General features: G+C 36.5%; 1 protein-coding gene across 1 annotated transcript; it reads right to left on the bottom strand.

Moving 5' to 3' along the window:
* Positions 1–66: 66 nt before the first annotated feature.
* On the bottom strand, positions 67–26,574 carry CDC23 (cell division cycle 23). The gene is made up of 16 exons (XM_044661858.1): positions 26,420–26,574; positions 26,255–26,327; positions 14,949–15,086; positions 7,596–7,638; positions 7,218–7,323; positions 6,540–6,672; positions 5,353–5,530; positions 5,175–5,272; positions 4,914–4,995; positions 3,226–3,379; positions 2,946–3,065; positions 2,577–2,652; positions 2,140–2,201; positions 1,346–1,424; positions 1,147–1,266; positions 67–976 (listed from the first exon to the last, which is right to left on the bottom strand). The coding sequence occupies exons 1-16, from the start codon at positions 26,572–26,574 to the stop codon at positions 806–808; spliced, it is 1,788 nt and encodes a 595-aa protein (XP_044517793.1). The 3' UTR covers positions 67–805.
* Between the last annotated feature and the right edge of the window lie 319 nt (positions 26,575–26,893).

Below are 26,893 nucleotides of genomic sequence, written 5' to 3'. Positions count from 1 at the left end.
AAGTGCCTACAGGGACAGTACCATCAGCCTGATGTAATCTGGGAAAATAAATTCAGGAAGTTGGGTTAAAAAAATATTTTTATTAAAACAGACTGGCTCTTCAGATACGAGTCTTTTTCTGCCCAGGCTCTCTCCCTCTCCTCCATGACAAGTTGGAGAGCCACTTGTGAGATATACTGTTCATTGAGTAAGACAGCTCGATCTTCCCCATAGCTTAGAGCTAAAACCAAGGGCCTGTCCAGGCTTCATCACCCTCTCTACACAGCATCAACAGAGTTTATTCTTCATTTTCTTGGCCTGAAACAAAAAGATTTCAGCAGCCTACCAGGGACCCTGCTTCTGAGTATTTCGCTGTGACATCTTGACTCATTCCAATAGCAAGCCAGAGGTGCTGCTAAAAGCAGGAGAGCTACCTGCCTTCCTCAGCTTCATAAGGATGATTCCCACCAAGCAGCAAAGAAACCAGGCTCTTACTGCATCACCTCTGCTAAAGTGCCATAAAGGGGTTGTTCTTAAAAAGATTTTGGTTGGGAAAGAGGGCTAAAAACTGCAGCTAGTCTCTGGATTAGGAGGGAGAGAAAAGTGCTTCCTAAAGAGCCCAGCTGCTCTAACTGGAGCAAATAGAGAATGTCTTCAGACAGGATTCAATCAGCCTGCAGCTGGAGCACTGACCCTATATGATCCCCCAGCAATTGTCTCCAAATGCAGAAACTGAAAGAAATGAAGTCCTTGAACACATCCAGCTTCTGTCTGAGTCAGGACTTAATCAGGGACTGAAACGATATGACCTAGAGAATATAGTAGTCTATGGTGTGACAGAAGACAGGTTGAGTGGAGACACCCTGCGTGTGGGAGTGTTGTTAGCAGACAGTGATGCAGGTAGGAAAAAGGGAGCAGATATCTCTGTGGTGGAAGTTTCCCCTTGATTTCGCAACTGTAAGATCTGTCTGAGTAGGGCTTTTCCTTCTTCTCGAGTCTGAAACAAACAATATATCCCAAATTACAAAAAAGTTAAGTCAATACTTTAAAAAAAACACCAAAAACTTTATTCTTTAACAAAGGACACCCCTCAGTCCAACAACCCACACACTTGAAAGATACTCCAATGTTCTAAATTAGAAATCTTGATATAATGCTAGCACTCACATCATTGAAGGAACAACATTTCTGTGCACAGGCTGAGGCTTCATCCCAGAGTTTGCATTTAAAGTAGTACTGAGCCAGATATCGGAAAGCAGTGCTCACCTCCAAGTGCTCCACTATTTCCTAAAAAGGCAAAGAACAGAATTGATTGAAGTGACAGTGACAGATACACTGACGTAATTCCCTTGTCCCTGACACATACCCCACATGAATAGATATCCTGGATGTATTTGATGTAGCACTGAGCTGCTTGTTCTGATTCAGTCAACTGTTCATGGAGTCTGAAAGAAATGGACTATAAGCATAAACAGACCTCTGAACCAAGGCTTCAGCAAACACACAATTAACACAGGCCTAAGGTAAATGGACTACATCAACGTAAAAAATTAACTATAAATAACCCATAGCATTAATAGTGACTTTTTTTTTAAGTCACCACAATTAAAAGTACAATTATGTTGCTGATGATAAATACAGGAAGAGCTGGGGGGTGGGAGGTGGGGGGGGGCAAAGCAGGGCAAGGGGAGGGATCAGTCATGAAGAAAATCAAACAACTTAAATTTTTTCAGGAACCCAGGAGGAAGCTGGAAAGGATCAGATCATCCCTTAAAAACAAAAACCACCTATCAACTGGTCACAATTTATGTTTATGTGAGTTTTTAAGTTGTCTTGGCCACAGCCAGGACCAAAAATGACCCAGGTAGGAAAAAAATTCCTTTCCTAATTCTTTGCCTTGCTGGGTATAATAATTATGACTTCCCTCCTTCCACCATACTAATCCAAGGCTTGTAAATTTCCTTTAGTTCATCCTTAGCACCTAGTTTAGAACATCTTCATAATATACCAATTTACCCTAATTGACTTAAATAAGGGAAAATCAGTTTCTCAACTCCTTCACAAGCCCTACATCTTTAGTTCCCTTTTAGGGTTATTCCCAGACACTTCCAGAGCATATGGGGCTGAAACACTTAAGAATGTTTGGTCTTTTTTACTCACTTGGCTAGTTTCACGAGAGCCATTTTCTCCACATCTCCCACAGCATAAGCTCTCCAGTAACACTGCCAAAGGGACAAAGTGGTTACTGGAGCCACCCCACATCTACAACAACCAGACAATTACCTCGAGACTCAGGCTTCAGCAAAACCTGCAGGAGCTCAGGCTGGTGCTGAGAGTACAGAACACTCACTTGTTCATAGGTGGCAGGTACCTGGCCACAGACAGCATTCCAGAGTGTGGCTTCTAGCCCTGCCTTGTCTGACAGACACTATACAGAGAACTGCACATGAGCAAACAAGATAGACAGCCCAGCCCATACCCTGCTTGAGACGGGCACATACATCAGATAACAACAAATGAAGTCAGAAACAGATGGATCAACCATCATCAAATGACAAAAATGTCATACAACACCCCCAGTACCCAACCCCAGGCACCTTTTTGGCTTCCACAAGCTGATTGAGTTTCTCATAACATTCTCCTAGAGCCACCAGCATACGGGAATCATTGGGCCTACGAGATAAGGAGGCCACTGTCAGCTGCTATCTGAAACCTTTTCTGTCCAACCTCTTTCACCACCCCAAATCAATGCAGTTTAACCCACTGCTCTTCAGAATCCTACACAATCACACTAACCTTCCTAATGAAATTCCCCAAAGGAAAAACTTTAAATGACTCTAAAGAAGTTTCAAAGATTATTTTCCATAAATAACAACTACTCATTCTGATTCCTCTGTAACCGTCAGTGGACACTAATTAGCCCTGATTAGCACCAGGCTGTCCCACACTAAAGCAATCAGACTTACCGGAGCTGGTGGGCCCGTCGGTAGTAATAAAGGCAGTAAAATGGCATCTTGAGAATTTCATAGGTTTGTCCAAGGCCATACCAGGCTCTATAATCTCTCTTGTTTACCTCAATAGCATGTCTGAGTAAGGGAAATGTAATTGTTACCCATTTGAGGGTAGGTCGGAACAATGCTGATATCACAAAAATATATCTAATGCAATTTGGCCTCACCCCAGCATACACACACACGTACACGTACACCCCCCCCCCCCACACACACACCCCCTACACCTACCTACCTATAAGCCTGGATGGCTGCAGATGTGTTCTTCATTTCCATGTACTCATGTCCCATGAGAGTCCAAGCCCCAAGGTATCGGGGATTCAATTTAAGGGCTCTCTGGAAATAAAGGGCTGCTTTTTCATGCTGGGAACGTAAGCTGTAATAATTACCTGAAAGGAAGAGCAAGAAAGTAAGAAAAACTATACAGCCACAAATAGAAATCTTGTGGCATAAAAAGAATCTTACATGGAGATGAGACCAGTCTCATCTATTTCATCTGGCTCTGGGTAAGTTTTCTAAAATTAAGCATCTGAAAAGCTGCTACCCCTATCTCTTGCAGTTAAGATGAACAAAAACAATTTCATGCATATCTACAAGACAGAGCCTTGGTGTCCTTTGGAAAAAACATCTTAAGATAGTGTTTAGAGATGGAGATGACTTTAGACATATTGCCTAGAAAATAGTGGTGGTGAGGAAGAAAAAAGTAGAAAACTAGTGGCTGAGTCCCAACTGTCCAGAATCAGGGCAGAAAAATGATGGTGGAAATGTCAAATTCAGGTAAGCCTGGCTGGATAGTACACAGTGGCAATAGAAGAATGGAAGGAGGAGACACAATAACTGAAGATCCAGGTGCATCAGAGAATCTGAGTGGACCAGAGATGTTGATTAGTGGTGGAGGGAAACAAAGCTAAGACTGCTACAAAGAAGCCAATTTGTGCCAATGCCTTAGAGACAGATGCCAGCAGGGAAGGGAGAGCTGTGGGAAGTGGGATCAGACAAACAGATGTCAAGTTTCTCTCTAGGTCTCTTCAACCCTTCTCTCTTCAGAATCTGTCTCTTTTTGCCCTCTCCTTATCATATTCTCTCCCTTATCTGGCTATATCAGAGAAATATTTTTCTTATCTGTCCTACTTATTGAAAACGTTTTGTTCTGTTCATGCTGAACTGTTTGAATGGTTAAGTTGAAGACCATATTTGATTTCATTGGTATAAGGAACTTCTTGTGAGAAAACATCTTTAATCAGTGCAGGTCAGCAACTTAGTTGTCTGGGACACTAAGAAATGAGTAACTTTCCCTAGGTCACAAAGCTGATAGGTATCATGGAATTTGAACCCAAATCTTTCTGACTCTGCAGTCAGCTCTCTTCACTTTACGATGCTCCCCCATGAATGTTTTAAATATTTCTACCTTAGGGGAAAAAAACTATAATTTAGTATAAGCTTCACAAATGATTTTTCCAAAGGGTCAGAAAACGGAATAAAGATATCTCAGATCCATTCTCTTGTCCTAGAGTTTGCATTCAATCATTTTTCTTGAGAATCTGAGTCAAAGTCCACTTCCCTGCCCCTCACTACCTTCATTACTCGGACTCCTACATTTTATAGACTCTCTTCAGTGGTTTATTCTGTCCTGATGCAGAGATTCAGAAAGGAGTCTAATACTTTTAAGAATGGTCTCAAGGGGAAAGGATATTCTCTTACCATTATGAAATCTAGACTTTGAATGGTTACCACTTTAATAGGAACATCCATTCATATGAATGTTAATGATGTTGCCAGGCAGGGGAAAAAAAAAAAAAGATCAACCTGTCCCATCCTATGCACTAATTTTCTACTTTAATGCTTCTACCCAAAGGTCTGACTTCTTTAACCCTCCCCACCCCCACCAACTCTCAAAACTCTTATTAGAAAAATGGCTCTTACCTATTACACAGCAAGTCTCTACCCGATATTTGTCAATTTCACACAGATTGTGAGCCAGATAGCTCAGTTCAGGCTTCATGCTCTAGGAGAAGAAAAAAAATAAATTAGAGCATGGAAAATTAAATCCCTAGAAATTTTGTTTTTTAAAAAAAAGTTAACTAGAGGAAAAATGACTAAATCAGCTGGATGATACCCAGATCTAATAGGATTATGGGATCAGTATTACTTAATAAAATCAAGGCAAAATGAAAAACAGCTCACCCTAACATAGAGCAAATTGGAGAATGTGTCCATATTTTCAATCCTATAGGGGTCTTGCTTCCTTAATTCATTGAAAATAGAGAGGGCTTTGTCAATATCTGCACAATAAAGAGAGTTCAGTAAGTATAAAGATACTTCTTTGGTGGCTGGAAGGATTTCAGTACCCTGTTTAACTCACCTCTGATATTGTGATAGGCAACTGCAATTTGGGAAATGATGTATGTGCTCTTAGAAAAGCCCACATCAATGAGAGACTGATACTTCTGTAAGGCCTCCTCTATCAGCTGCAACTCTGTATATATATGAGCCAAAAAAAATTCCTTCATCCAGGTATCTGGCAAGGACAGGAACTTCAGCTGGTAGCAATTAAAATCCAAAGAAAGGATACATTTACAAATTGGCCATCATATATATCCCCAATCCCTTCCCAAACATCAACCAAACAGCTATTTCTAGACATCTACTGAAGGTTCAATATTGTATTAAGCAAAATAAAAGAAATGATCCCTGACTTCCATAATTTTAAACTCTAATTAAAGAGACAAAAATCAATACATACGAGAACAATAATGATCAATATAAGACAGCAAAATCAAGTACTAAATTATAACATTTATTCTGTAAATATTATAGTAAGAAATTCAGAGAAGGGTATGTTAGGGAAGGCTTTACAAAGGAGGAAGAACTTGAAGAAAGGCTCTGAAGAACAGCTAGCCTGAAGACAAGAGAGAAGAAAAGGATTCCAGAAGTGAAGAAACCAAGATGGGAAGAAATGAGCATAGACTTTGAAGAAGACATTGAGGAAATGAAGCTGGCCTGGAGGGTTCATGCTAGGAAAAGTCTTCCAGATAATAGGAAGTTTCTTCAAAAGTTCTGCAAAAGAATTTAGAACTGATAAAATAAAAAGGGGGGAGGTAGGGAGAGAAATAGGAGTCAAAATACAATTAGGAAAATGGTGGTACCACTGCCAGAGATAGGGAAAATGGAAAGCAAAACCTGTTTGCAAGAAAAGAGAATGAGTTTAGTTTTGGAAATGTTAAATTTGAAGTGAACGCAAAATATCTACATGAAAATGCCCAGCAGAGCCAGGTGACTGAATGTGTGTGTGTGTGTGTTTCATAAAAAATAATAATAATAAAATAAATAAGAGTAGCCCAAAAGGATCAAAACTAACTTTTAACTTCTTTAACATTAAGATCAAATTTTCATATGAGTAAAAGCTCAAAGATATTATGTAAGACCCAACTGTTTTATCTGTGAAATTCTAGTAATAACTGAAAGGGCTGGTTGAATATTTCAGAGTAAAATAGCCCACAGGATGAAAACTGCAATGAAAGATTTTTCATAGCTCCTTCCTCAACCTACCATCTCTTTGTCTGTGATCAGGTTACATAGCTCCAGCCAGGCTCCCCAATGTAAAGGTAAAATGTGGGTGGCTTCCACAAAAACATCAATGGCCTCTTTTACCAAGTCTAGCTTCCGAAGCACCACCCCATACCTAGAAAAGGAGAAAGTCATTAGACATCACAAAACTATTACTCCAGTGATCCCCTGGAGAACACTGGACAGGAATGTGCAAATTTAAATCTGGCCTTAGACTTATAGCAGCTAAGATTCTGGGCAAGACACTTAACCTCATTTGACTCAGTTTCCTCATCTATAAAATGGAAATAGCATCTACCTCCTAGAGTTGTGAGGATAAAATGAGATAATATTTGTAAAGTGCTCTGCAAATCTATATAAATGCTAATGATTATCATACAGTGCTTTGTTTCGCAAAGATCTTTACTAACAAAACAGCTGTATAGTCACCACTATGAATATAATTGGTTTCATTTTACAGATGTCAAAACTAAGGCATCCAGAAATTATGTATCTTGCTAAATATCACATAGCCAGTGAGTGACTGAACATGGACTCAACCCCAAGTCTTCTTTGGGCTTCTGGCCCAATGCTCTTTCTGTTCTGTCCTGGTGCCTTGCTGTGCTATGCCTCTTCAACTTAAGAAAAAATAAAAACATCAAATGATTTATCCAGACTTACAGATAAAGGCCAAAACCGTCAAGCTCTCGTGCCTGGTGCTTTTTGCTGAGTTCAACTCTTAGCTCTCTAAGGGCTTCATTCTTCACCTGTCCTTTCTCCAGCGGGCCTAGGAACAAAATAAAACCTCTGAGGGTAAAACTAGTTTTGCTTTATTCTCTTATGTTTAGCTATTTCCAGTAGCACAAAGTGAAGAATTCACACTTATTTAGTACTAAGAAACAATAGCTAACAAGGAGCCATTAAGCTATCTTAATCTGCTTGAAAAAAGAGGCCTTTGGCCATTCAAATCTTACAGACAGCAACAATCATACCTAACAAACACACACCAGTTTGCTAGTTGTTATTTTTTTCCAAAAGGTAAGAGGAAGAACTTCATACCCAAACTGTCTACTGTTTCATCATCCTTCTTCTTTTCACCAGACTACAAAAGAAAATCAAAAAGATCTTTTATTATTCATCCTGAACCTGTTTATAACAATAAAAAACTAGTCTATATTTCTGACCTTTTTCTAAGAGACTTGATCCACACAAAGCAGTATCTACAATTGGCTAACAGTTGTTAATACAATATTTGTCTTGCTTGTCATTCTCTAAAGTTTTAATGTCATATTTGCTCTCAGAAGAGTACAACTTCCATATTTCAGTAAATGTTGTTTCTCTTTATATAGCTACTTGTCTAAATCATTTTTGGTATCCTGAAGTCATTTTGAATAGAGCATCTAGAAAGAAAACTAAAGTCTAGAAGTATAATTTTTGAAATTGGGTTTTTAATAATATACTCAAAGCTCACAATTTTGGCGAGTCGGTGAAAAGTTGCTCTTTTATGGCTCACATCTTTATTTGACAGACATAAGACAATTTTAAGGGTACACCATATTATAAGAAAAATATTCAAATGAGCACTAAAAGGGCCCATTATAGCTCCAGAAGCCCAAGAAACATGGGCAAAGTGCTCTTGGAATAATTATAATGGCTATGAATGAAAGAAAATGCAAGAGAGTCGGTTACCTATCCTATTTCTAAATAACACAACTTCTAAGCAACACTTAAGCAATAAGCATCTTCTATAATTTGAAACATATGACCTAGAAATTGTATCCCAATAGAAATATTTCTCAGATTCTTTCATTCCACTAGTGGAATATTTGGGAAACTTCTAAAAGAAGCCCTTTGCTATATTTATTGATACCATAATTAACTGTAACATCTATTTCTCTACTCTCTCATAGACTCTAGATATTGTTCCTATATCTATAAGAGCCCAATGGGACACTGAGAAAAGGGCAGTTTGGAATAATAGTTATTATGAGTTGTTTCTCACTGTGGAGTGAAGAAAAGTGTTTGATAATCAAATTTGACCTAAGAGGAGTCTATGGAGAAGAAATACAAAAAGGTAAAGAGAAACTTCTTTCTAGTTAGAACTGTCTTAACTGTTCATTTTATCAAGAAACACTGTAAAAATGGTTTTATGGAGAATCTATGAGGAAGTCAAGAGTTTATAAGGCATTCTGTAGCAACTTATGTATGATGGCTGAAGACAAAAAGAATTAATGTAATTTATTTCCTAAGAAACTGGATTTAACACTTATCTTGAGAAGAAATATGAAGAGAATTTTTTTTTGAAGAAAAGGAAATAATTTTATTGACACCCTTTGATTTTTACATTGCCTAAATTGCTCCCTATGCCCCTTCCTTTCCCTTACTCCCTAAGAGATATCCCATAAGAGAAAGAATTTTTTTAAAAATTCCCTTAGATCTTTTGTCAGTTTATTTTGTTTTGTTTTTTAACTTATTTAATAGAATTTATTCTCAGGAATCTCAAGTCCACCTTCCCCACACCACAAAAGGTATCACCAAATGAAAAGATATATTGATGATGTCTTTCATGTTTCTATTTTAAATTCATTTTTTGGAAGTGGGCATTCCCAAGTTATTTTTCAAATATTAATTCTGTAGCTGTATATAATGTTCTCTTGGTTCTACTCACTAGACTCTTCAGGACTTCATGTAGAACTTTCCAAGTTTTAAAAAACTAAACTGCTTTTTGTTTCTTATAGTGCATAACATGCCATCACAATCATATACCATTATTTGTCCAGCCATTTCCCAACTGACAAACATCCCCTCAATTTCCAGTTCTTTACCACCAAGCATACAGGTTCTTTCCCTTTTGCCCTGATCTCCTTAGGAAACAGACTGAACAATGGTATTGCTAGGTATAAGGGTATACACAGTTTTATAACTCTCAGGGTATAATTCCAAATTGCTCTCCAAAATGGCTGGATCAATTCATAGTTCAATCTATGATGTATTAGTGTCCCCATTTTTTACACATCCTCTCCAACATTTGTCATTTTGCCTTATTATCTTCTTTTAGCCAATATGGTAAGTGTGAGATGTCTCAGAATAGTTTTGATTTGCATTTTTTTAATCAGTAGTGAATTAGAACATTTTTTCATATAACTATATATGGCTTTGATTTCTTCATCCAAAAGCTATCTGTTCATATCTTTTGACCATTTTACCAACTGAGAGATGGCTCTTATTCTTAGAAATTTGACAACATTTTCTATATATTTTAGATATGAGACCTCTATCCAAGAAACTGTCTACAAAAAAATTTTCCCCAAATTTCTGCTTTCCTTCTAGTCTTGGCTACATTTGTTATATTTGTACAGAAATTTTAAAATATAAATGTAAAAAGAAAAATTATCCATTTTACATCTCACAATGCTCTCTATCTTATTTACTCAAAAATTCCTCTCCTATCCATAAATCTGATAGATCTTCTTCTTCTTCTTTTTCTTTTAACCTTACCTTCTGTCTTAGACTCTAATAGTGTGTATCGGTTCCAAGGCAGAAGAGTAACGACTAGGCAAAGGGGGTTAAGTGACTTGCCTAGGGGTCACACTGCTAGAAAATATTAAAAGCCAGATTTGAACCCAACCCAGGACCTCCTATCTCTAGGCCTGCTCTCGATCCACTGAGTCACCTAGCTATACCCATTCTTCTAATTTGTTTAAAATAGCTCCTTTTATGTCTAGGTCATGTATCCATTTTGACTTTTTCTTAGTGAATGGTATAAAGTACTGATCTATATTTACTCTCTGCCAATCTACCCAAACTACTCTGCCAAATGTCCCAGCAATTTTTAACAAATAGTGAGTTCTTTCCCAGAAAAATCTTAATATTTTTGTCAAATACAAGACTACTATAATCTTTTATGACTGTCTACTGTACATGCATTCCATTCCACTGATCTACCTTACTATTTCTTAGCCAGTAGCATACTGATTCATAATGCAGTTTAAAAACTAGCAGGGGGCAGCTGGATGGCTCAGTGGATTGAGACCCAGGCCTAGAGACAGGAGGTCCTAGGTTCAAATCTTGCCTCAGACACTTCCTAGCTATGTGACCCTGGGCAAGTCACTTGACCCCCATTGCCTAGACCTTACCACTATTCTGCCTTGGAAACAATACAAAGTATTGATTCCAAGACAGAAGGTAAGGGTTTAAAAAAATTTAATTAAAATTTAAAAATTAAATTAAATAAAAACTAGCAGCAACTAGACCTCCTTCCTTAATATTTTAAAAAATCAATTTATCTGATATTCTTTATCTTTTGCTCTTCCAAATGGATTTTGTTATTCTTTTTTCTAGGTCAATAAAATAATTTCTTGGTAATTTAATTGGGATGGCATTGAATAAGTTGATTAGTTTAGGAGGGACTGTCATTTTAATTATACTGGCTCTGTCCACCCATAAAGAATTAATATTTCTCCAATTACTTATATATGACTTTATTTGTATAAAAAAGTATTTTATAATTATGCTCATGTAGTTCCTGAGCTTGTTTTGGAAGGTATCCTCCTGAGTATTTGATTCTGTTTGTGGTTATTTTAAATATCTCTTTCTTCTTGAAAGACTTTTGTTGATGATATATTTAAAATGCTGATGATTTATGTGGTTTATTTTATATCCTGCTATTTTGCTAAGATAAATGATAGTTTCAACTGACTTTTTAGTTGAATCTCTAGGATTTTTCACATATACTTTGATAATTACTGTGATAAGAAAAGAACTCTTGGGTTCATTGTTCACATGTAAAGAGAGTACCTTCTATTGAAACTGACTGACTGTACCCTATCACAAGCATTGGAGATAATAGTCCATAGAAAAGTGGACCTCATTTTTGGGAACACATTGAATTCCTGAATTTTTATTTTGCTATTGCCTTTTATTTTTCTAATAGAATATTAAAGTACATGCAATCAATACTAATCTTTTTTGATTTTACAGTAATATAAGTTTAAAATATAACTGTTCTAATATTAATTCATACCCAAAAAGCTTTAGACTATGGAAACCTGCCATTTATTGATAAATGTTACATGGAACTAGGATTAATGTTTATGCCTGATTCTAGGAAATGGGATCGAAAAGGAGCACAGACTTCATCTGCACAGTGCCATAGAAGCATAGACTTAAACTGAATAATCCCATGGAGCACAAGGTCAAAAGACCATACCAATCCAAGTAGGATTTTTTAACTTTTATGCCAATACTAAAGAACTTGAACCTAGTATGAGATTCAAAGTTGCAACGCTTGACATATGTTCAGATATAAGACACTTTGTACCACACTGCCAGTCAAGTACCGAAAGGTTGGCCATCTTTCTGGCTCCCCTATCCTTGAGAACTTAGTTTAATTAGATCAGGAAATGACACTTCCCTTTTACATAAAAATCTGGTCCCCTTTTCTCTTATGATATGGCAACTTGCTGTAGTCCTGGCTGCCCATGGGTAAGTGCAATATTACTGCATTTTGTCCTACAGATTTGTGGGATAGAATTTACTTTAATTGGACCCTAATATAAGGGCCTGTTATGAATTTACTATTGTTTACTAAGAAATTTTCATATACATTGATTTTCGATATTTTGAATCTTATTTTGAATTTTTTATTTCTCCCAAAGTTAAATTTTTCTTCTATTTGTTTTTCTTTTTGTTTTTGGTTTTTCTTTTGACAACTGACTCATACACCCCATAACTCAACGATGTATTCTGAGCTGATCTGGGTGTTGGTCAGCACCCTCTTCAAGGGGGATTGTATTTTTAGAAAAATCCAAGATTTAAAATTTTGTTCAAGAAAATTTTCAGGAAAAGAAGCCTGCTAACGCTTTGAATCCAGAAAATGAACTATTTGGAGAAAGATGCCTGCAGAAACCTACACTGAATCAAGATGATCAAAAAAAGATGCCTGCAGAAACTTATACTAAATCAAGACCATCCAGAATGAACTTTGGGGCGCAACTGATTGAACTTAAGGGGACTAAACACAATTATTTTGAATTGTAAACTCACGCCAAAGGGGATTGCCCCCTAATTGGCTTTTTGTCAATGCACCTAGCAAAACATTGGTTTTGCTCTCTCTCTCTCTCTCTATCTCTTCTACTTATCTTTAACTATTGTAGTTAGAAGATTTTTAGGGGTACAAGATGATTATGTCAAATGATCAATTGGGGAGACTAGTCTCCCAAATGATCACAGAGGAGATTGTGATAATAAGATTAAATCTACCTGGCCCATTCTCAAATCTCATCATCAAAAGTGTAAACAACTCCACTTAACTCACAAGTTGGGAGGTCTGTGACTCACCTGTGCTAGAATGAGTGACAAATCAGAATTTACTGCCTGCCTCCTGGGCAGTCCTAAGAAAAGCGTCTGTTGTGATTGGACACGTAAACTAAGAGGGCACATGAAGTGATGCAAAAGAAGCCCCTTTAAAAGAGAGTTCAGTGAGTTCATCTTTCTCCTCTGGTTCGTGTCTTGGATCTAAAGAAGCTCTTCTAATTCTGGAGCTGGGACCCTGAGACTTTGGTGAGACTGTTCTTAAATCTTTCCTTTGGAATTCCACATGGTGAATGTAAAGACTGAATCTTCCTGAACTTCTCTTGAGGAACTTCCCTTTCAAAAGAGACTCTGTGACTGAAGCTTTTGCTTCATTCGCCTCCGGGTCTCTGACTTTCCGGCCTTGAAATTCCCTCAGCTAAGGGTTAATTAGATCTGCCTGGGTCAAACTAGGGGATCAGAACAAATTATCTAGTGTGTTAGATTACTTATCTTATCCTCTCTCTCATTTCTTTATTTCCTCTCCACATTTGTAAATAAACTTCCATAAAAGTCATTTTGACTTGAGGTTATTCTTTAATTGGGGGTTGATAATTATTCAATTCCCTGATGACCAAACTTTTTAATATTCACCCAATCAAAACCCTTTTTACCCCTCACAATACCATCATATTGTCTGCAAAAAAGATAGTTTTATTACCTCTTTGCTTATTCTGATTCCTTCAATTTCTTTTTCTTCTCTTATTAATATTGCTAGCATTTCCAATAAATACTATGTTAAATAATATTGGCAATAATTGGTATCCTTGTTTCATTCCAGATTTTATAAGGAAAGTTTCTAGCTTATCACCATTACAAATAATATTTGTGAATGGTTTTAGGTTATGAAAATAATTTTTTTAAAAACCATATAACTTTCTGTCTCAAAATCAATACTATGTATTAGTTCTAAGGCAGAATAGTACTAAGGGTTAGGGGACAGGGGTTAAGTAACTTTCCCAGGATCATACAGGTAGAAAGTCTCTGAGGGCAGACAATAAGAAAGCTGAATTATAAGTTTCAAAATTATATCTGTTCCTTTGATCCAGCCATACCATTGTTGGGTTTGTACCCCAAAGAGATTATAAATAAACAGACTTGCACGAAAATATTTATAGCTGCGCTTTTCATGGTGGCAAAGAACTGGAAAAGGAGGGTATGTCCTTCAATTGGGGAATGGCTGAACAAATTGTGGTATATGCTGGTGATGGAATACTATTGTGCTCAAAGGAATAATAAACTAGAGGAATTCCAGGTGAACTGGAAAGACCTCCAGGAACTGATGCAGAGTGAAAGGAGCCGAGCCAGAAGAAGAGTGTACACAGAGACTGATATACTATGGTAAAATCGAATGCAATGGACTTCTGTACCAGCAGCAATGCAATGACACAGGACAATTCTAAGGGATTTATGGAAAAGAATACTACCCACATTCAGAGGAAGGACTGCAGGAGAGGAAACATATAAGAAAAACAATTGCTTGAACACATGGGTTGAGGTGGACATGATTGGGGATGTAGACTCGAAACTACCACACCAATGCAACTAACAACAATTTGGAAATAGGTCTTGATCAATGACACATGTTAAAACCAGTGGAAATGTGTATCGGCCATGGGTGAGGGGAATGTGGGGGGGGGGGGGGTGAAGGGGAAAGTAGGAGCATGAATCATGTAACCATGTTAAAAATGAATATTAATAAATGTTAAAAAAAAATTATATCTGTTCCTAAAGGTACAGCTACTGAAGACCCAGAGAAGTTCTTACCACCAAAATTCTGGGTACTAACAAGAGGTTCAACATCAGAAATTGATAATTTTTTGTGGTAGACATGGCATTAAAGAAGAGGTATTAATATCTGCTTTAACACTCCACCCCTAAGGTCCATAGGACTTTTCCACCTGAGTGAAATTTTTCCTGTGTTGTTTCCCCAATTAGAACATAAGTTCTTTAAAAGCTGAGGCTCTCTTGCTTTTCTTGTTCATATCCCCAGTACTTAGACCAGTACTTTGCACAGAGTATGCATTTAATGTTTCAGTCATATCTAGAAATGGTTCTCACCAGGTATCTGGAATACATATACAAAAAATAGGCTTTCTGGCTCTTGCAGCCACGAAGGAAATGAGCTGCTCGATCATATTCTTTTACATCAAAGTAGGCCTTGGCCAAAGTGTAAGCATCCAAATCTTGTGCATCCTCCTGGAAAAGAAAATTTGGAGAGGTTCGATTTTTTGGTTTTTGTTTTTTGAGGAGAAGAAAAAGAAGGGAGGAAAATAACACAGATGATAAAAGGGAAGCAATGAGATTCCAGGAAACACATTTGTGAATTTCAGAACTGAACAAAGAAATATCTTTTTCCCTTCTTCTTGTTGACTTTTTATTTCCTATTACCAAAATTGATCATGAATCTTTTACCTATCACTTCTTTATGTTAATTATGTACAATAAAAGAGCAATAAAACTCCTGAAAAGAAAATCTCATATATTTTAAAGTAATAGTCATCATTTATAGTGATATAAATCCAGAAATATGCACCTAGAAAAAGCTGAAAATTTCAATTGAGGCAATATCTCATTAAACTTTCAGAATGACTCTGCTGCTAACTGATATGAAGGTCTTAAAAAAAACTACTTAATTGTCCTTCATTGTTTAATAAGAAGGGGAGGGAAGGTGTTAAAACAATTAAAAGGCACTTTTAAACTATATTGATTCAGGAATAACAATATGATGTAAGGTTAAAATGTAAGGCTGTATTTATCCAATCACAAACACATAGATATTTTGCAATATCTCAATTACTAAAATTCTTTTCATTTGGCTAATTAATTTGGCTAAGTAAGAATTAATTGCTAAAGGATGTACTTATTAATTTATTTCAGTATTTCCAAATGAGAAAATTAAAATACAAAGAAAGATTTGCTTTTAAAATGGCAACCACATGGCAAAAAAATCAGAAAATCAGGGAATGTCCTTCAATTGGGGAATGGTTGAACAAATTGTTGTATCTGTTAGTGATAAAATACTATTTTGCTCAAAGGAATGATGAACTGGAGGAATTCCATGAGAACTGGAATGACCTCCAGGAAGTGATGCAGAGTGAAAGGAGCAGAACCAGGAGAATGTTGTACATAGAGACATACACTGTGGTACAATCAAATGTAATAGACTTCTCTACTAGCAGCAATGCAATGATCTAGGACAATTCTGAGGGTCTTATGAAAAAGAACACTATTCGCATTCAGAGGAAGAACTGTGGGAGCAGAAACACAGAAGAAAAACAACTGCTTGATCACATGGGTCCATGGGGATATGACTGGAGATGTAGACTCTAAAACGATCCCCCTACTGCAAATGTCAATGATATGGAAATAGGTCTTGATCAACTGACACATGTAAAACCCAGTGGAATTATGCATCAGCTATGGGAGGTGGGAGGGGGCAAGGGAGGGAAAGAGCATGAATCTTGTAACCATGGAAAAATATTCTAAATTAATTAATTAAATAAAAATGTCCAAAAATGAAATAAAATAAAATGGCAACCACATTTCAAATAAGACACTTCTAAAGTTCATTTAATATTGTGTAACTCGATCCCTAAGCTTGCCTCTTAAAAGACATGGGGAAAATTCTGAGGGACTTATGGAAAAGAACACTATCCACATTCAGAGGAAGAATTACAGGAGTGGAAACAGAAGAAAAACAACTACTTGAACACATGGGTTGATGCAGACATGATTTGGCATGTAGACTCTAAACAACCACCCCAGTGCAACTATCAATAATATGGAAATAGATCTTGATTGAAGATACATGTTAAAACCAGTGGAAATGTGTGTCGGCTATGGGGGTGGGGGTGGGGGGTGGAGGGGAGAGTAAAAATATGAATCATGTAACCATGGAAAATTTTTCTAAAAAATAAAAATTCAAAGTTGTGAAAAAAAAAAGACATGGGGACAGAATAATTGTGAAAAATAAAAGGCAACAGAGAGTTCAAAGAGCAGCTAAGAGAAATCAAGAACTATAGTTCACCTAATACTTTAAAAATTCTCAGAATCACTTTCAAAAATAGAAAGTCTCCCAACATTTTATGAATAATACTTTGAAAAAAATTAGAGCCTATACTACTTCATAAAGAATATTATATATTTTAAAAGATATAAGGTACAGCTAGGTGACAGAGTGTATAGTGGACCAAGTCTGGATTCAGGAGGATCTGGATTCAAATTTGACCTGAGACCCTGCGTAGCTGTGTGATCCTGGGCAAGTCACTTAACCCCAATTGCCTAGTACTTAATGCTCTTCTGCCTTAGAACCAATATTTAGTATCTATTCTAAGACAGAAAGTAAGGGTTTTTAAAAAAGGATATTATATAATATTTGAAATTAAGGTCCCATATAAATACAAAATAAATATAATTATTTTTATTTACTCTCTCTCGGGATACTTTTAAAACAGTGGTATTGCTAAAAGCCCAGAGTACAAGCATGATATTTCCATTTTTCATTAACAAAACTGAAGTATATAAACTAAAAGTTTATATGCCTAAAGAAAATTCTCAGCAGATAAGAAGGAGAAAAAAAATCACTGCTACCTAACTCATCCATATAAGCTTCAGTGTTTTGTCCATTAAGTGTTCAATGAGGTATGATTTCTGCTCCTACATCTCTCTTCTCATGATTCTTAGTTTCTCTCCTCAAATAGCAACTATATAATTTTTAATGTATGGGATCTAACTGATACCTATATATATTTTTTAAAACTGAAGAAATCACAACTCTTAGGAATGGAGATAACACATTAACATGAATAGACATTGTAGTAGACTGCAAAGGGTATGCAAATGTAATAAAATAATCTACAAATATTAATATTTCACTTTTATAAAGCATTTTAAGGTTTACAAATCATTTTTCTCCCAATGTAGGTGGCACAAGTATTATTTTACCTCTATTATGAGAGACCTTGGAATACATAGCTAGGATTAAAAGTGATATTCAAAGTTTGGTTCCCTGACTTCAAGTCAACAAGTCTTTTTATTAACCAATCATAAATATATTCACAATTCTTCCAAACTACCTAAAGCGATAGCTAAAGAGACAGGGCTCATGATAGATATGTTCAAGTAAAAGAAGCGATGTTACATGGAAATAGGATCAAAATGTTCTCCTAGGTCCAGAGGGGAAAAAATCAGGAGCAATGAATAAAAAGCTGCAGGGGGGGGGGGGCAAAATTAACCTTGATATAAGGAAATCCTTGTGTACCAATTAAAACTGCTCCCCAACTGGACTATGAATGTGTAACACTGCATAAAATGTTTAAACTTTTTCAATATGTTGGTTAATTTTGAATTGCTTTTCCCCTTCTTTTGTATTCTTTATTATGAGGAACAGTATTTTGCAAAGGGGAAAGAATAATTAGACAGGCATGTAAAAATGAAAAATATCAAAAATTTTTAAAAACCACTTCAAATTGGAATAGGCTACCTTAAGATACAGGGAGTTCTTCATTGAATATTATCAGATAAAGGATGAATGAGTACTTATTGGATATATCATATAGAGGATTCTTGTTCATGGATTCAAACGGATGGCTTCTGAGAGGTCTCTTCTTCCTCAGAGAAAAGATGCTATGATAAATTTCAAGCTATAAAATTAAAATCAAAATCAAAATAATAGCTTTTCAAGTAGCAATAAAAAGAAATATCGCCTACTTCCCAAAAATCAATTTTAGCTATCCAAGATGTTTTTGAGAAAGACAGTGTTGAGAGATGATTCTGAAAACTAAAAAAATAAAGAATTTCATCCTTCGAATCAATTCTCAAGGTAAGATAAGCATTACTTCAAGACAAAAGATGGCAATTTAGGAGACCATATGAGTTTCAGAAAATTGTGGGATGGAGGTGGGGGGTCAGGGTAGGAGAATACTTTTTGACATGCAAAACCAACAAGAAAGCAGGGCATCATCAAGGTATGAAAGTTAGTAGAAAGTTAAAATCTGAATAACTAGTTGCAATCTCAGTGTAAACAATGAGAAATAATGGAGGGATAATCAAAAGAACAATATAATCGGCAATAAAGTTGAAAAAAGAGAATAAGATGATTATGGACATCATATTTACTAATAAAGAGGGGGAAAAGGCAAAAACAATAGAATGGGGAGAAGGAAAGCAATCCTAGAGCAAAACTTCCATTACAAATAGAAGCTAAATTTATAAAAATGTAATAGAGTTAATAAAAGATATAGTAATTGTATTTAGTATTGTACAAAAGTGTATTAAAGTTCCAAGAGTAAACAAGAAGCATGGCATTCGTTTCAGACAAAAGTGAATAAAGTATCACATAGGATAAATTATATTTAAAATTTTTGATCTTCACTGAATTCCACTATAGAAAAAAAATTTTAAGTTACTGAATGGAACATCACTTAACAATATATACCTATAGGAAATATATCCAATGCATAAAAAGTTAAGATAAAAGAATGGACTAAAATTTACTATGCTTGAATTTACCCTAAAAATCTGAAATTGGCTGCTATTGGAAAAAGTTGAAATCATATTAGAAACCTTGAGAAATAAATAAAATTATGCCTAGAAGATATTAGCAATCAGAAAATATAAATAGTAAACCTCTACATGACTAATGGTATAGGAAAATTTGGGACACAGCTGTTACCAAAGACTCAGACAGAAAAACAGTAACTAGAAATTTAAAAGTCCCCCTCTAGTGGAATATTACAAATAGCAAAATGAAAAAGAAATAATAACATTTGTAGCATACCAAAGAAAACTTAATTTAACAAATATGGAAAATATCAAATGGATAAATAGGAAATAAGTAGGGAATATAGTCCTTTTTGCAAATGAATGAAACATGAACAAAAACAGAATGTTCTAGGACCCAAAGAAAACATTATAAATTATAAACACTAAATTTACAAAATTTCAATATGACACAAACTAGATGTGTGTCCCTGAGCTAGTTCTTTTATCTCTCAGTGCTCCAGACAACTAAGACCATAAGTTGCAGAGAAGGATGACCTTCACTGGCAGAGGAGTTTCCTCATCCAGGAGTTCAGTAACTAACACAGAAGATAACAAAAAGATGAAGACCTATGTAAATGGAAATTTTAAAAAAATACTTGCTGACTAATGCCTGAGTTAATGATCAAATTACAAAGATGACAAATATATATATTTAAAATGGTCACACAAAAACTATTGTCCTATTTATAATACACAACATCAGCCCTTCCATCTCCATTCCTTTGCACCACTTATCATCCATACCTACTTTCCCTCCCCACCCTGGCTTCTTTGAACCTGAAACCTTTCTTCAACAGGCATTACCTGATTCCCCCCAAATGACTGTATTTATCTGTATACACTCTTCATTTACTTATTTCTCAATGTTATATCCTTCCCAATAGAATACAAGATATTTGAGGGGCGAGATCTGTTTTGATTTTTTATTTGTATTTCAAGTGCCTAGCAAGTAATAGGAATATACTAATTCTTATGACTTGACTAACCTTATTAAAATGTCTGGAATTCAACCAAAACCATACCCAAAAGCAAATTTAGAGCACTAAATGCTTTTGTTTACAGGGTAAAAAAAAATAAAAAGAAAATTAATAAGTTACTTATAGTTTTAAAAATTAGAAAATATAAGTATGGAAAGCTCTCATTCTCTGACTCACCTCCCAACAACATGAAACAGAAAAGCAAACTTACCAGTGGTATGGAATAGTAAAATTACAGTAGAAAATATGCTGAATTTGCAGCCTAAGGACTTGGGTACAAATTCTGAGTCATTTATGTTAGCTTTAGTCAATAAACTTGTAAATCTGGACAAATTACTTAACTTTTCTGGGTCTCATCTGTAAAATGAGGAAACTGGACAGGATGGCTTTTAATGGTCTTTTTAACTCTAAAATACCTTAGTAAAGTTAACAGATATCTGAAAAAAATGAATGGAAGTTTTTGGTTTCATATACAATCACTTTTTTTGTATTTGAATATACTGGCAGTCAGGTTTATGGTTTTTTTTTTAAATCAAACTTCCCATAATAGGGTTTTCTTTGTCTTTATTCCCAATAATGCATCTGCAAAACCTAAGTGAAGCTCTTAAGAGCTAGAGAAATAATGAAAAAGTTTTAAGAATTATTCTGCTTAAATTCACAAGATCAAAGACAGATTGGTTGTCAATCTTAACAAGAAATTAAGGAAACGTTCTGTCACTTGGTGCAGAGTAATCAACTTATATTACAGGCTCTGTGGCCCTGATCCAGGCTAAACACTGATTGTCACCACAGGAAAGTCACTTCCAGGGCCTCAGTTTCCTTCTCTGTTATATAAGAATATAAATATTTCCAGTTTACCTCAGTCATAAGTAACACTTATAAATCATAAATCAACATATGAGGTGCTATTATTATCATAGTTTTTAAAAAGCAAATATGGAGCCACAATGGAAACAACAGATAGAACATATTGAAGAACACACTAGATTAATATCACTTATGGGAGACTGAAGGTTATCAATACATAATAAATCTATTGCTGGCTCAATAGCTAACAAATATTAGCAAACTGGTATCATTCACTACAACTTGGTGGTCAGATGTCCAAAAAATGGGGAAAAACATCACTTAAAATTAAAACTTTATTTCAGGAAGGATCAATTTATAAATAGTTCCATTATATACAAAAACTCTCTAATTTCTCCAATTCTGGCATTAGGATAGATTTCAGGACGTAGGTTGCCTTAATTTTAGTGTCTGGATATTCTCTTTTCAGATTTCAATATAGAGTGTGTAGAATTAAATATAAGGTACCTAGGTCATTCAACAACCTTTTCAGACCTTTAATCTAAATGCAAAATTGGAATCTAACCCAAATGATCTGCTTCCATTTCCTTAGAATGTAAATAAGCACTTCTCTCCTTCTGGGATGCTATTGGGATTAAATAATTAACAAACATTTATTAAGGACTATGTGACTGTACAGAAACCTATGTACTGAAAGAACTGATATAACCTATTACCAAATTATTTTTCCTCCTCAGGGAGAAGAGTAAGGAGAGAATATGAATCATAAAATGCTGGAAAAAAATTGTCAAAAATTGTTTCTACGTGTAATTGAAAAAATAAATTTCAAATAAAAAAAAGAATCATGCAACATAAGACCTAAGATATAAAATTTAGATTAGTTATTATTCCTTACCTCAAGAAACATATAATCTAGTGGGAGCCCTAGAATCCAATGCTGATAACTACAATGTACACTATTAGGGATAAAACTTTGTAACGTAACTCTTCAATGAACTAGTATGATAGCTAAGTAGATAGATCCTAATTAACATTCCAATTGAATGTTCCATAAACATTTAAACTCAACATGTCTTATCTACTTCTATGAATGGCAATATCACCTTTAGAGGGATCCAGGTAGACAATAACATCAAATCTCCTCTAAACTTTTCACTGTCCCTCTTCCCCTTTTCCCCCTTACCCCTATATCCAATCAGCTACTAAGTCTCAGCAATTCTACCTCCATAATCACTCTCATCCATCCCCTTCTTTCCATCATCTACATAATCTTCAGACTCTTATCATCTCTAGGATAAACTACAGCTATAGTCTCGATGTATCCCCAGACCACACTTCTATCCCCCCTTGCTGTCTCTCTCACCCTTACTTTCTATCTTAGTAATAACTAAAATAGAAGAACAAGGGATAGGCAAACTGGGTTAAGTGGGTTACCCAGAGCCACACAGCTAGGAAGTGTCTGAGGCCACATTTGAATCCAGGTCCTCCTGACTACAAGCCTGGTGATCTATCTACTGAGCCACCTAGCTGTTCCTACTGCTACAGTCTCTTAAGTGATCACTCTGAATCAAGTCTCTCCCTTCCCCAGTCTATCCTCCACATATATATCACATGTTTCTCAAAAAGTTTATGGCCCTTTATTGCCTCTGTGATCAAAAACAAACTCTTAATCCCACCACACTGGTTTCCTTACTGCTGTTGATACACAGCATTCTCTCTCCTGTCCTCCTACATCTGTGCCTTTGCATGGGCCTTTCCACTTCCTGCCCAGTAATCCTGCTAAACCTCTGCCCCTCAGAATCTCTTGGTTTCTTCAAAGCTCAGCCAAAGCATACTGTATTAGGCCTTTCCTAATCATTGAGCAAATATAGCCTCCCACAGAAAGTTATCCTGTACTAATTTTGCATACATTTTGTTTTTTCCTATTTCTCCCTTCAAAGCAAGAACTTTTTCAATTTTGTCTCTCAATTCCCATAACAGTGCCTGGCATGTAGTAGGCCCTTGACTGATTTACTCATTGGTGGAAGTGGAAGAAATCAGAAAAGATTTTGGGAAGATTTAGGACCAGATTTCAGGCAGACAACTGCCTTAAAAATTATCTTGTCCAAATCCTCATTTTAAAGATGAGGGCTCTGAAGCAAAGGGAGATTGAATAACTTGCCAAGACACAGCTAACTAAACATAAAGAATTTATTACTACTCCAAATCAAATATTCTCTCTACTATGTTGTGTTCTAGAGAGCATTTGGCAAAGCTTTAAATGATGCACAAAAATTCTACATGCAAATAGGAAGAGAGGAGACACATTCCTGGCACAGGGTAATCTGACAGCAAGGGCATATGGATATGTTCAAGGGCCTTGTGTAGTCTATTTTAACTCAATTAAACCACATGGATAAGGTAAGAAAGGTATAGTTACACCAAATTATGGGGATCTTGAATGCAACGGATTTTGAATTTTACTTTGAGGAACCACTGAATATTTTTGAGCAGTGAAATGACAGATCTATGAATAAGAAGAACTATTCTGGAAATACACAGAAAAGAAATGAAGATAAATTACTAGGAAGAAAGAGATTCCATCTCTCCTATGAAGAAGTGGCATGGTATAATAAAAACACTTGATGGAAATCAAGATCCTGGGATCCAGTCACAACATAGCACTTACTAAGGCACCAACCTCATGGTTAAGTTACTTAACCATGCAGGGCCTGAATTTCTTCATCTATTATGAGAACAATAATCCCTGCCCTGTTTTCCCTCACAAAGTTGAATAAGGAATGGCAAAATGAAAGGAAACTTTAAAGATCAAATCCAAATCTCTAATTTTACAGAAAATGATAAGAAGTAACTAGAGACATGTTTTGGCAAAATGGGACCAGTATTACAAAATACATTTACTCCTCAACCCACATTATAATGAGAAAACCAGTTGGAAGCAGCTGTGGAATAACAGCAAGAATATTTGCCTTGAAGTTGACTAATGTAATCTAGAGAAGAAAAAATTTAATGGAGTCAAGTTAGCTATCTTCAAGTGTTACAAGCTATTCTCCCAATCCAGATTTCACTTTAACCAACAAGCTACCTAGCAGTAAACTACCCCCAACTTCTACTTCCAACTCTTGTCAATTCCACCCTCCTCAACCTTACCTCACCTTTCCCTCCAAGCCTGCCCACTTATATTGTGTCCTCTGGATTTCACTTTTTGTAGTGGACCTCATTTTGAACCTCTTCCTCTCAAATTCCTTCCATCTTCTTGCTCTCATTGAGACCTGTATTCCTCTAAAAAATACTACAGGAGTAAGGTAACAAAGTGGATAGGGAACCAAGCCTGGAGTCAGGAAGACTGGATTCAAACCTGACCTCAGATACTTCTAGCAGTATGACCCAGGAGAAGTCACTTAACCCCAACTGCCTAGTTCTTCTGCTTTAAAAATACTGAGAAACCAGTGGAAATATGCATCAGCCATGGGGGGGAGGGAGCTCGGGGGGTGAAGGGGAAAGAGCATGAATTATGTAACCATGTTAACTTTTCTAAAAAAAGAAATATTAATAAATGTTTTAAAAAAATACTGAGAAGGTAAGGGTTTTAGGAAAAAAATACAAACACCACCTCCCTCACCATCTTCTCTAACAGTGGTTGAACCTTCATTTGTACATCCCACACTGTTTCTGAATGAAGAATTAGAATTCTTGCTCCTCACTTTGTAGCCAACACTTGTAAATCTTTCCTTTCAAGTTCACTCAGTTATAATTTTTCTACCCTACTCCCTCAAGGAATTCACTGTCTTCCTAACTCCTTTCTCATGCTAAAAGACTTCAACATTTTTGTTGATGATCCCTCAAACGTCCTTACCTCCCATTTCATCAATCTCAAATCCCATGAGCTGCTTCTTCCAGTCTTCAAAGTCCTCCTCCTGTTCCCTTCCTTGATCCAAATCTTTGACATTCTTCTAACAATAACCTCATTCCATCCCCACCCCCACCTCCACCCCCATGCCTCATCTCTCTAAAACTTTTTTCAAGAGGTAGTAATATTTGCCAGTATTCACCAAAAAGGAGCTTCACAGCTATTGGACCTTTGTACTGGCCATTCCCCATGCCTGTAATACACTCCTACCTTCTCATAGAATCCCACTCTTCAAGATGTAGTTCAAGCACTTCCTTCTACATGAAGCTTCTCATGATTCCTCCAAATTACTAATCTTCCTACTTTTTATTTATGTATATATACACACACAGAGTAGGAAATTGTGTTGTGGTTTTTTTCCTATTTCTATCCACATGACCTAGCAGAATACAAGCCATATACTAAGTATTTAAGTTAAAGTGCTTATTGATTGAAGTATATGAAGGGCCTAAAAGTGGATGAGGTATTAGATTTGCTCTGCTGGGCCACAAAAGAATTAGAAGCATTGAGTATATATAACAGAAAGGCAAATACCATTTCAGTGTAATGTAAAACTTCCTAAAAAAACTTTGTACCACAAAGTAGAATGTGCTCATCACACAGCTGTAATGGGCAGGGCTCCTCATCAATCAGAATCTCCAAATAGAGACTAAATAAACAGTTTTCTATCCTAGAAATTACAGAAAAAGTATTCCTGGTATCTGAATTGAGTGAACTATCAAATGCTTTCCTGACCTGAGTTAGGGCTCTGCCACTGACTAGCTGGATGGCTTTAGGCAAGTTACTTCATTTCTTAGGGCCTTAGTTTCATGTCCCAAATAAAAGAGCTGAGCTAAATGATCTGTGAAGGCCTTTTCCATTTATATACCCTATGCTGTTAATTCGGTTTATTTCTTTGAGTCTTAGTTTCCTCATTTATAAAATGGGGATGCAATACCTGGACTGTTGACTTTTTTTTTTTTTTTTTTAAACAACGTTATGAGAACCCAATGAAATCGGGTATATTGTAAAGGAGTATGTAAATTGTTTTGTGGATTCCTGGGCCGGGAAATGAAGAAGCTGTCAGTATACAATTCCTGTAACGGAGGTGGGAGGTGTAGGAAGTAGGGGGGAGGAAGGGTTATTACCTCAGTGATGGGTGGAGGCGGCGGCAGCTCAGTCAGGGGCAAAGGGGCCAAAGAGAAGGCCAGTTCCGAGGCCCTGAAACAGAGAAAGGCCGAGCCAGGTGAGAAAGGGGCATTTAAGGAAGAGGGCCAAGGCTCGGCTGCCCATTCCCGATTCCAGAGCCTTACCATTTCCCGCTGTGCTGCAGACCCCGCTCCCGGCTCAGCCCCGCGATCCGGAGGAGCTGCTTCTTGATTTCCCGAAGATCTGAGAAGTCGCTGCAAGTCCCCGAAGCCACCACAGAAGGCATAGATGCCGCGGCAACGGAGACCAGAGCAGCCATTTTCCTGGCTCAGTCTCCTTACTCTAACCAATCACGCGAGGTGATACTTGCAGGCGACCACCTAGCAAGGATTCCTGTGGCTATTGGGAACTACCTATGGCAGCTAGACCAATCAGCGCTGAGGCTTCTCTTCCGGCCCAGAATAGGTCCGGCTAGGCAAGGAAGATAACGCTTCTGATTGGCTGAGAGTCGTTGAGGCGGGAAAGTCAGAACTAAAAAGAGTAAAGAGCTCCAACACCTGGGTGAGGGACATGGAAAAGAGCGTCTAGCCCCTCCCAAATAGGGGTAGTACTAGCCGTCAGTCGGGGACGATGATTGG

The sequence above is a fragment of the Gracilinanus agilis genome, chromosome 2 (assembly GCF_016433145.1).
Source record: "Gracilinanus agilis isolate LMUSP501 chromosome 2, AgileGrace, whole genome shotgun sequence".
Taxonomy (NCBI): Eukaryota; Metazoa; Chordata; class Mammalia; order Didelphimorphia; family Didelphidae; genus Gracilinanus; species Gracilinanus agilis.
The sequence above is the reverse complement of the archived record's forward strand: the minus strand, read 5'-3'. Positions and strand labels throughout refer to the sequence as shown.

Bases quoted from the DNA above. Each gene is read 5' to 3' on its own strand.
- CDC23 (XM_044661858.1), bottom strand. From the start codon at position 26,574: ATGGCTGCTCTGGTCTCCGTTGCCGCGGCATCTATGCCTTCTGTGGTG. The intron at 5,531-6,539 runs GTAGGTTGAGGA...AATTGCTACCAG, and splicing joins TGATCACAGACAAAGAGATG to CTGAAGTTCCTGTCCTTGCC. The intron at 2,653-2,945 runs GTAAGTCTGATT...CTTATCTCGTAG, and splicing joins CGACGGGCCCACCAGCTCCG to GCCCAATGATTCCCGTATGC.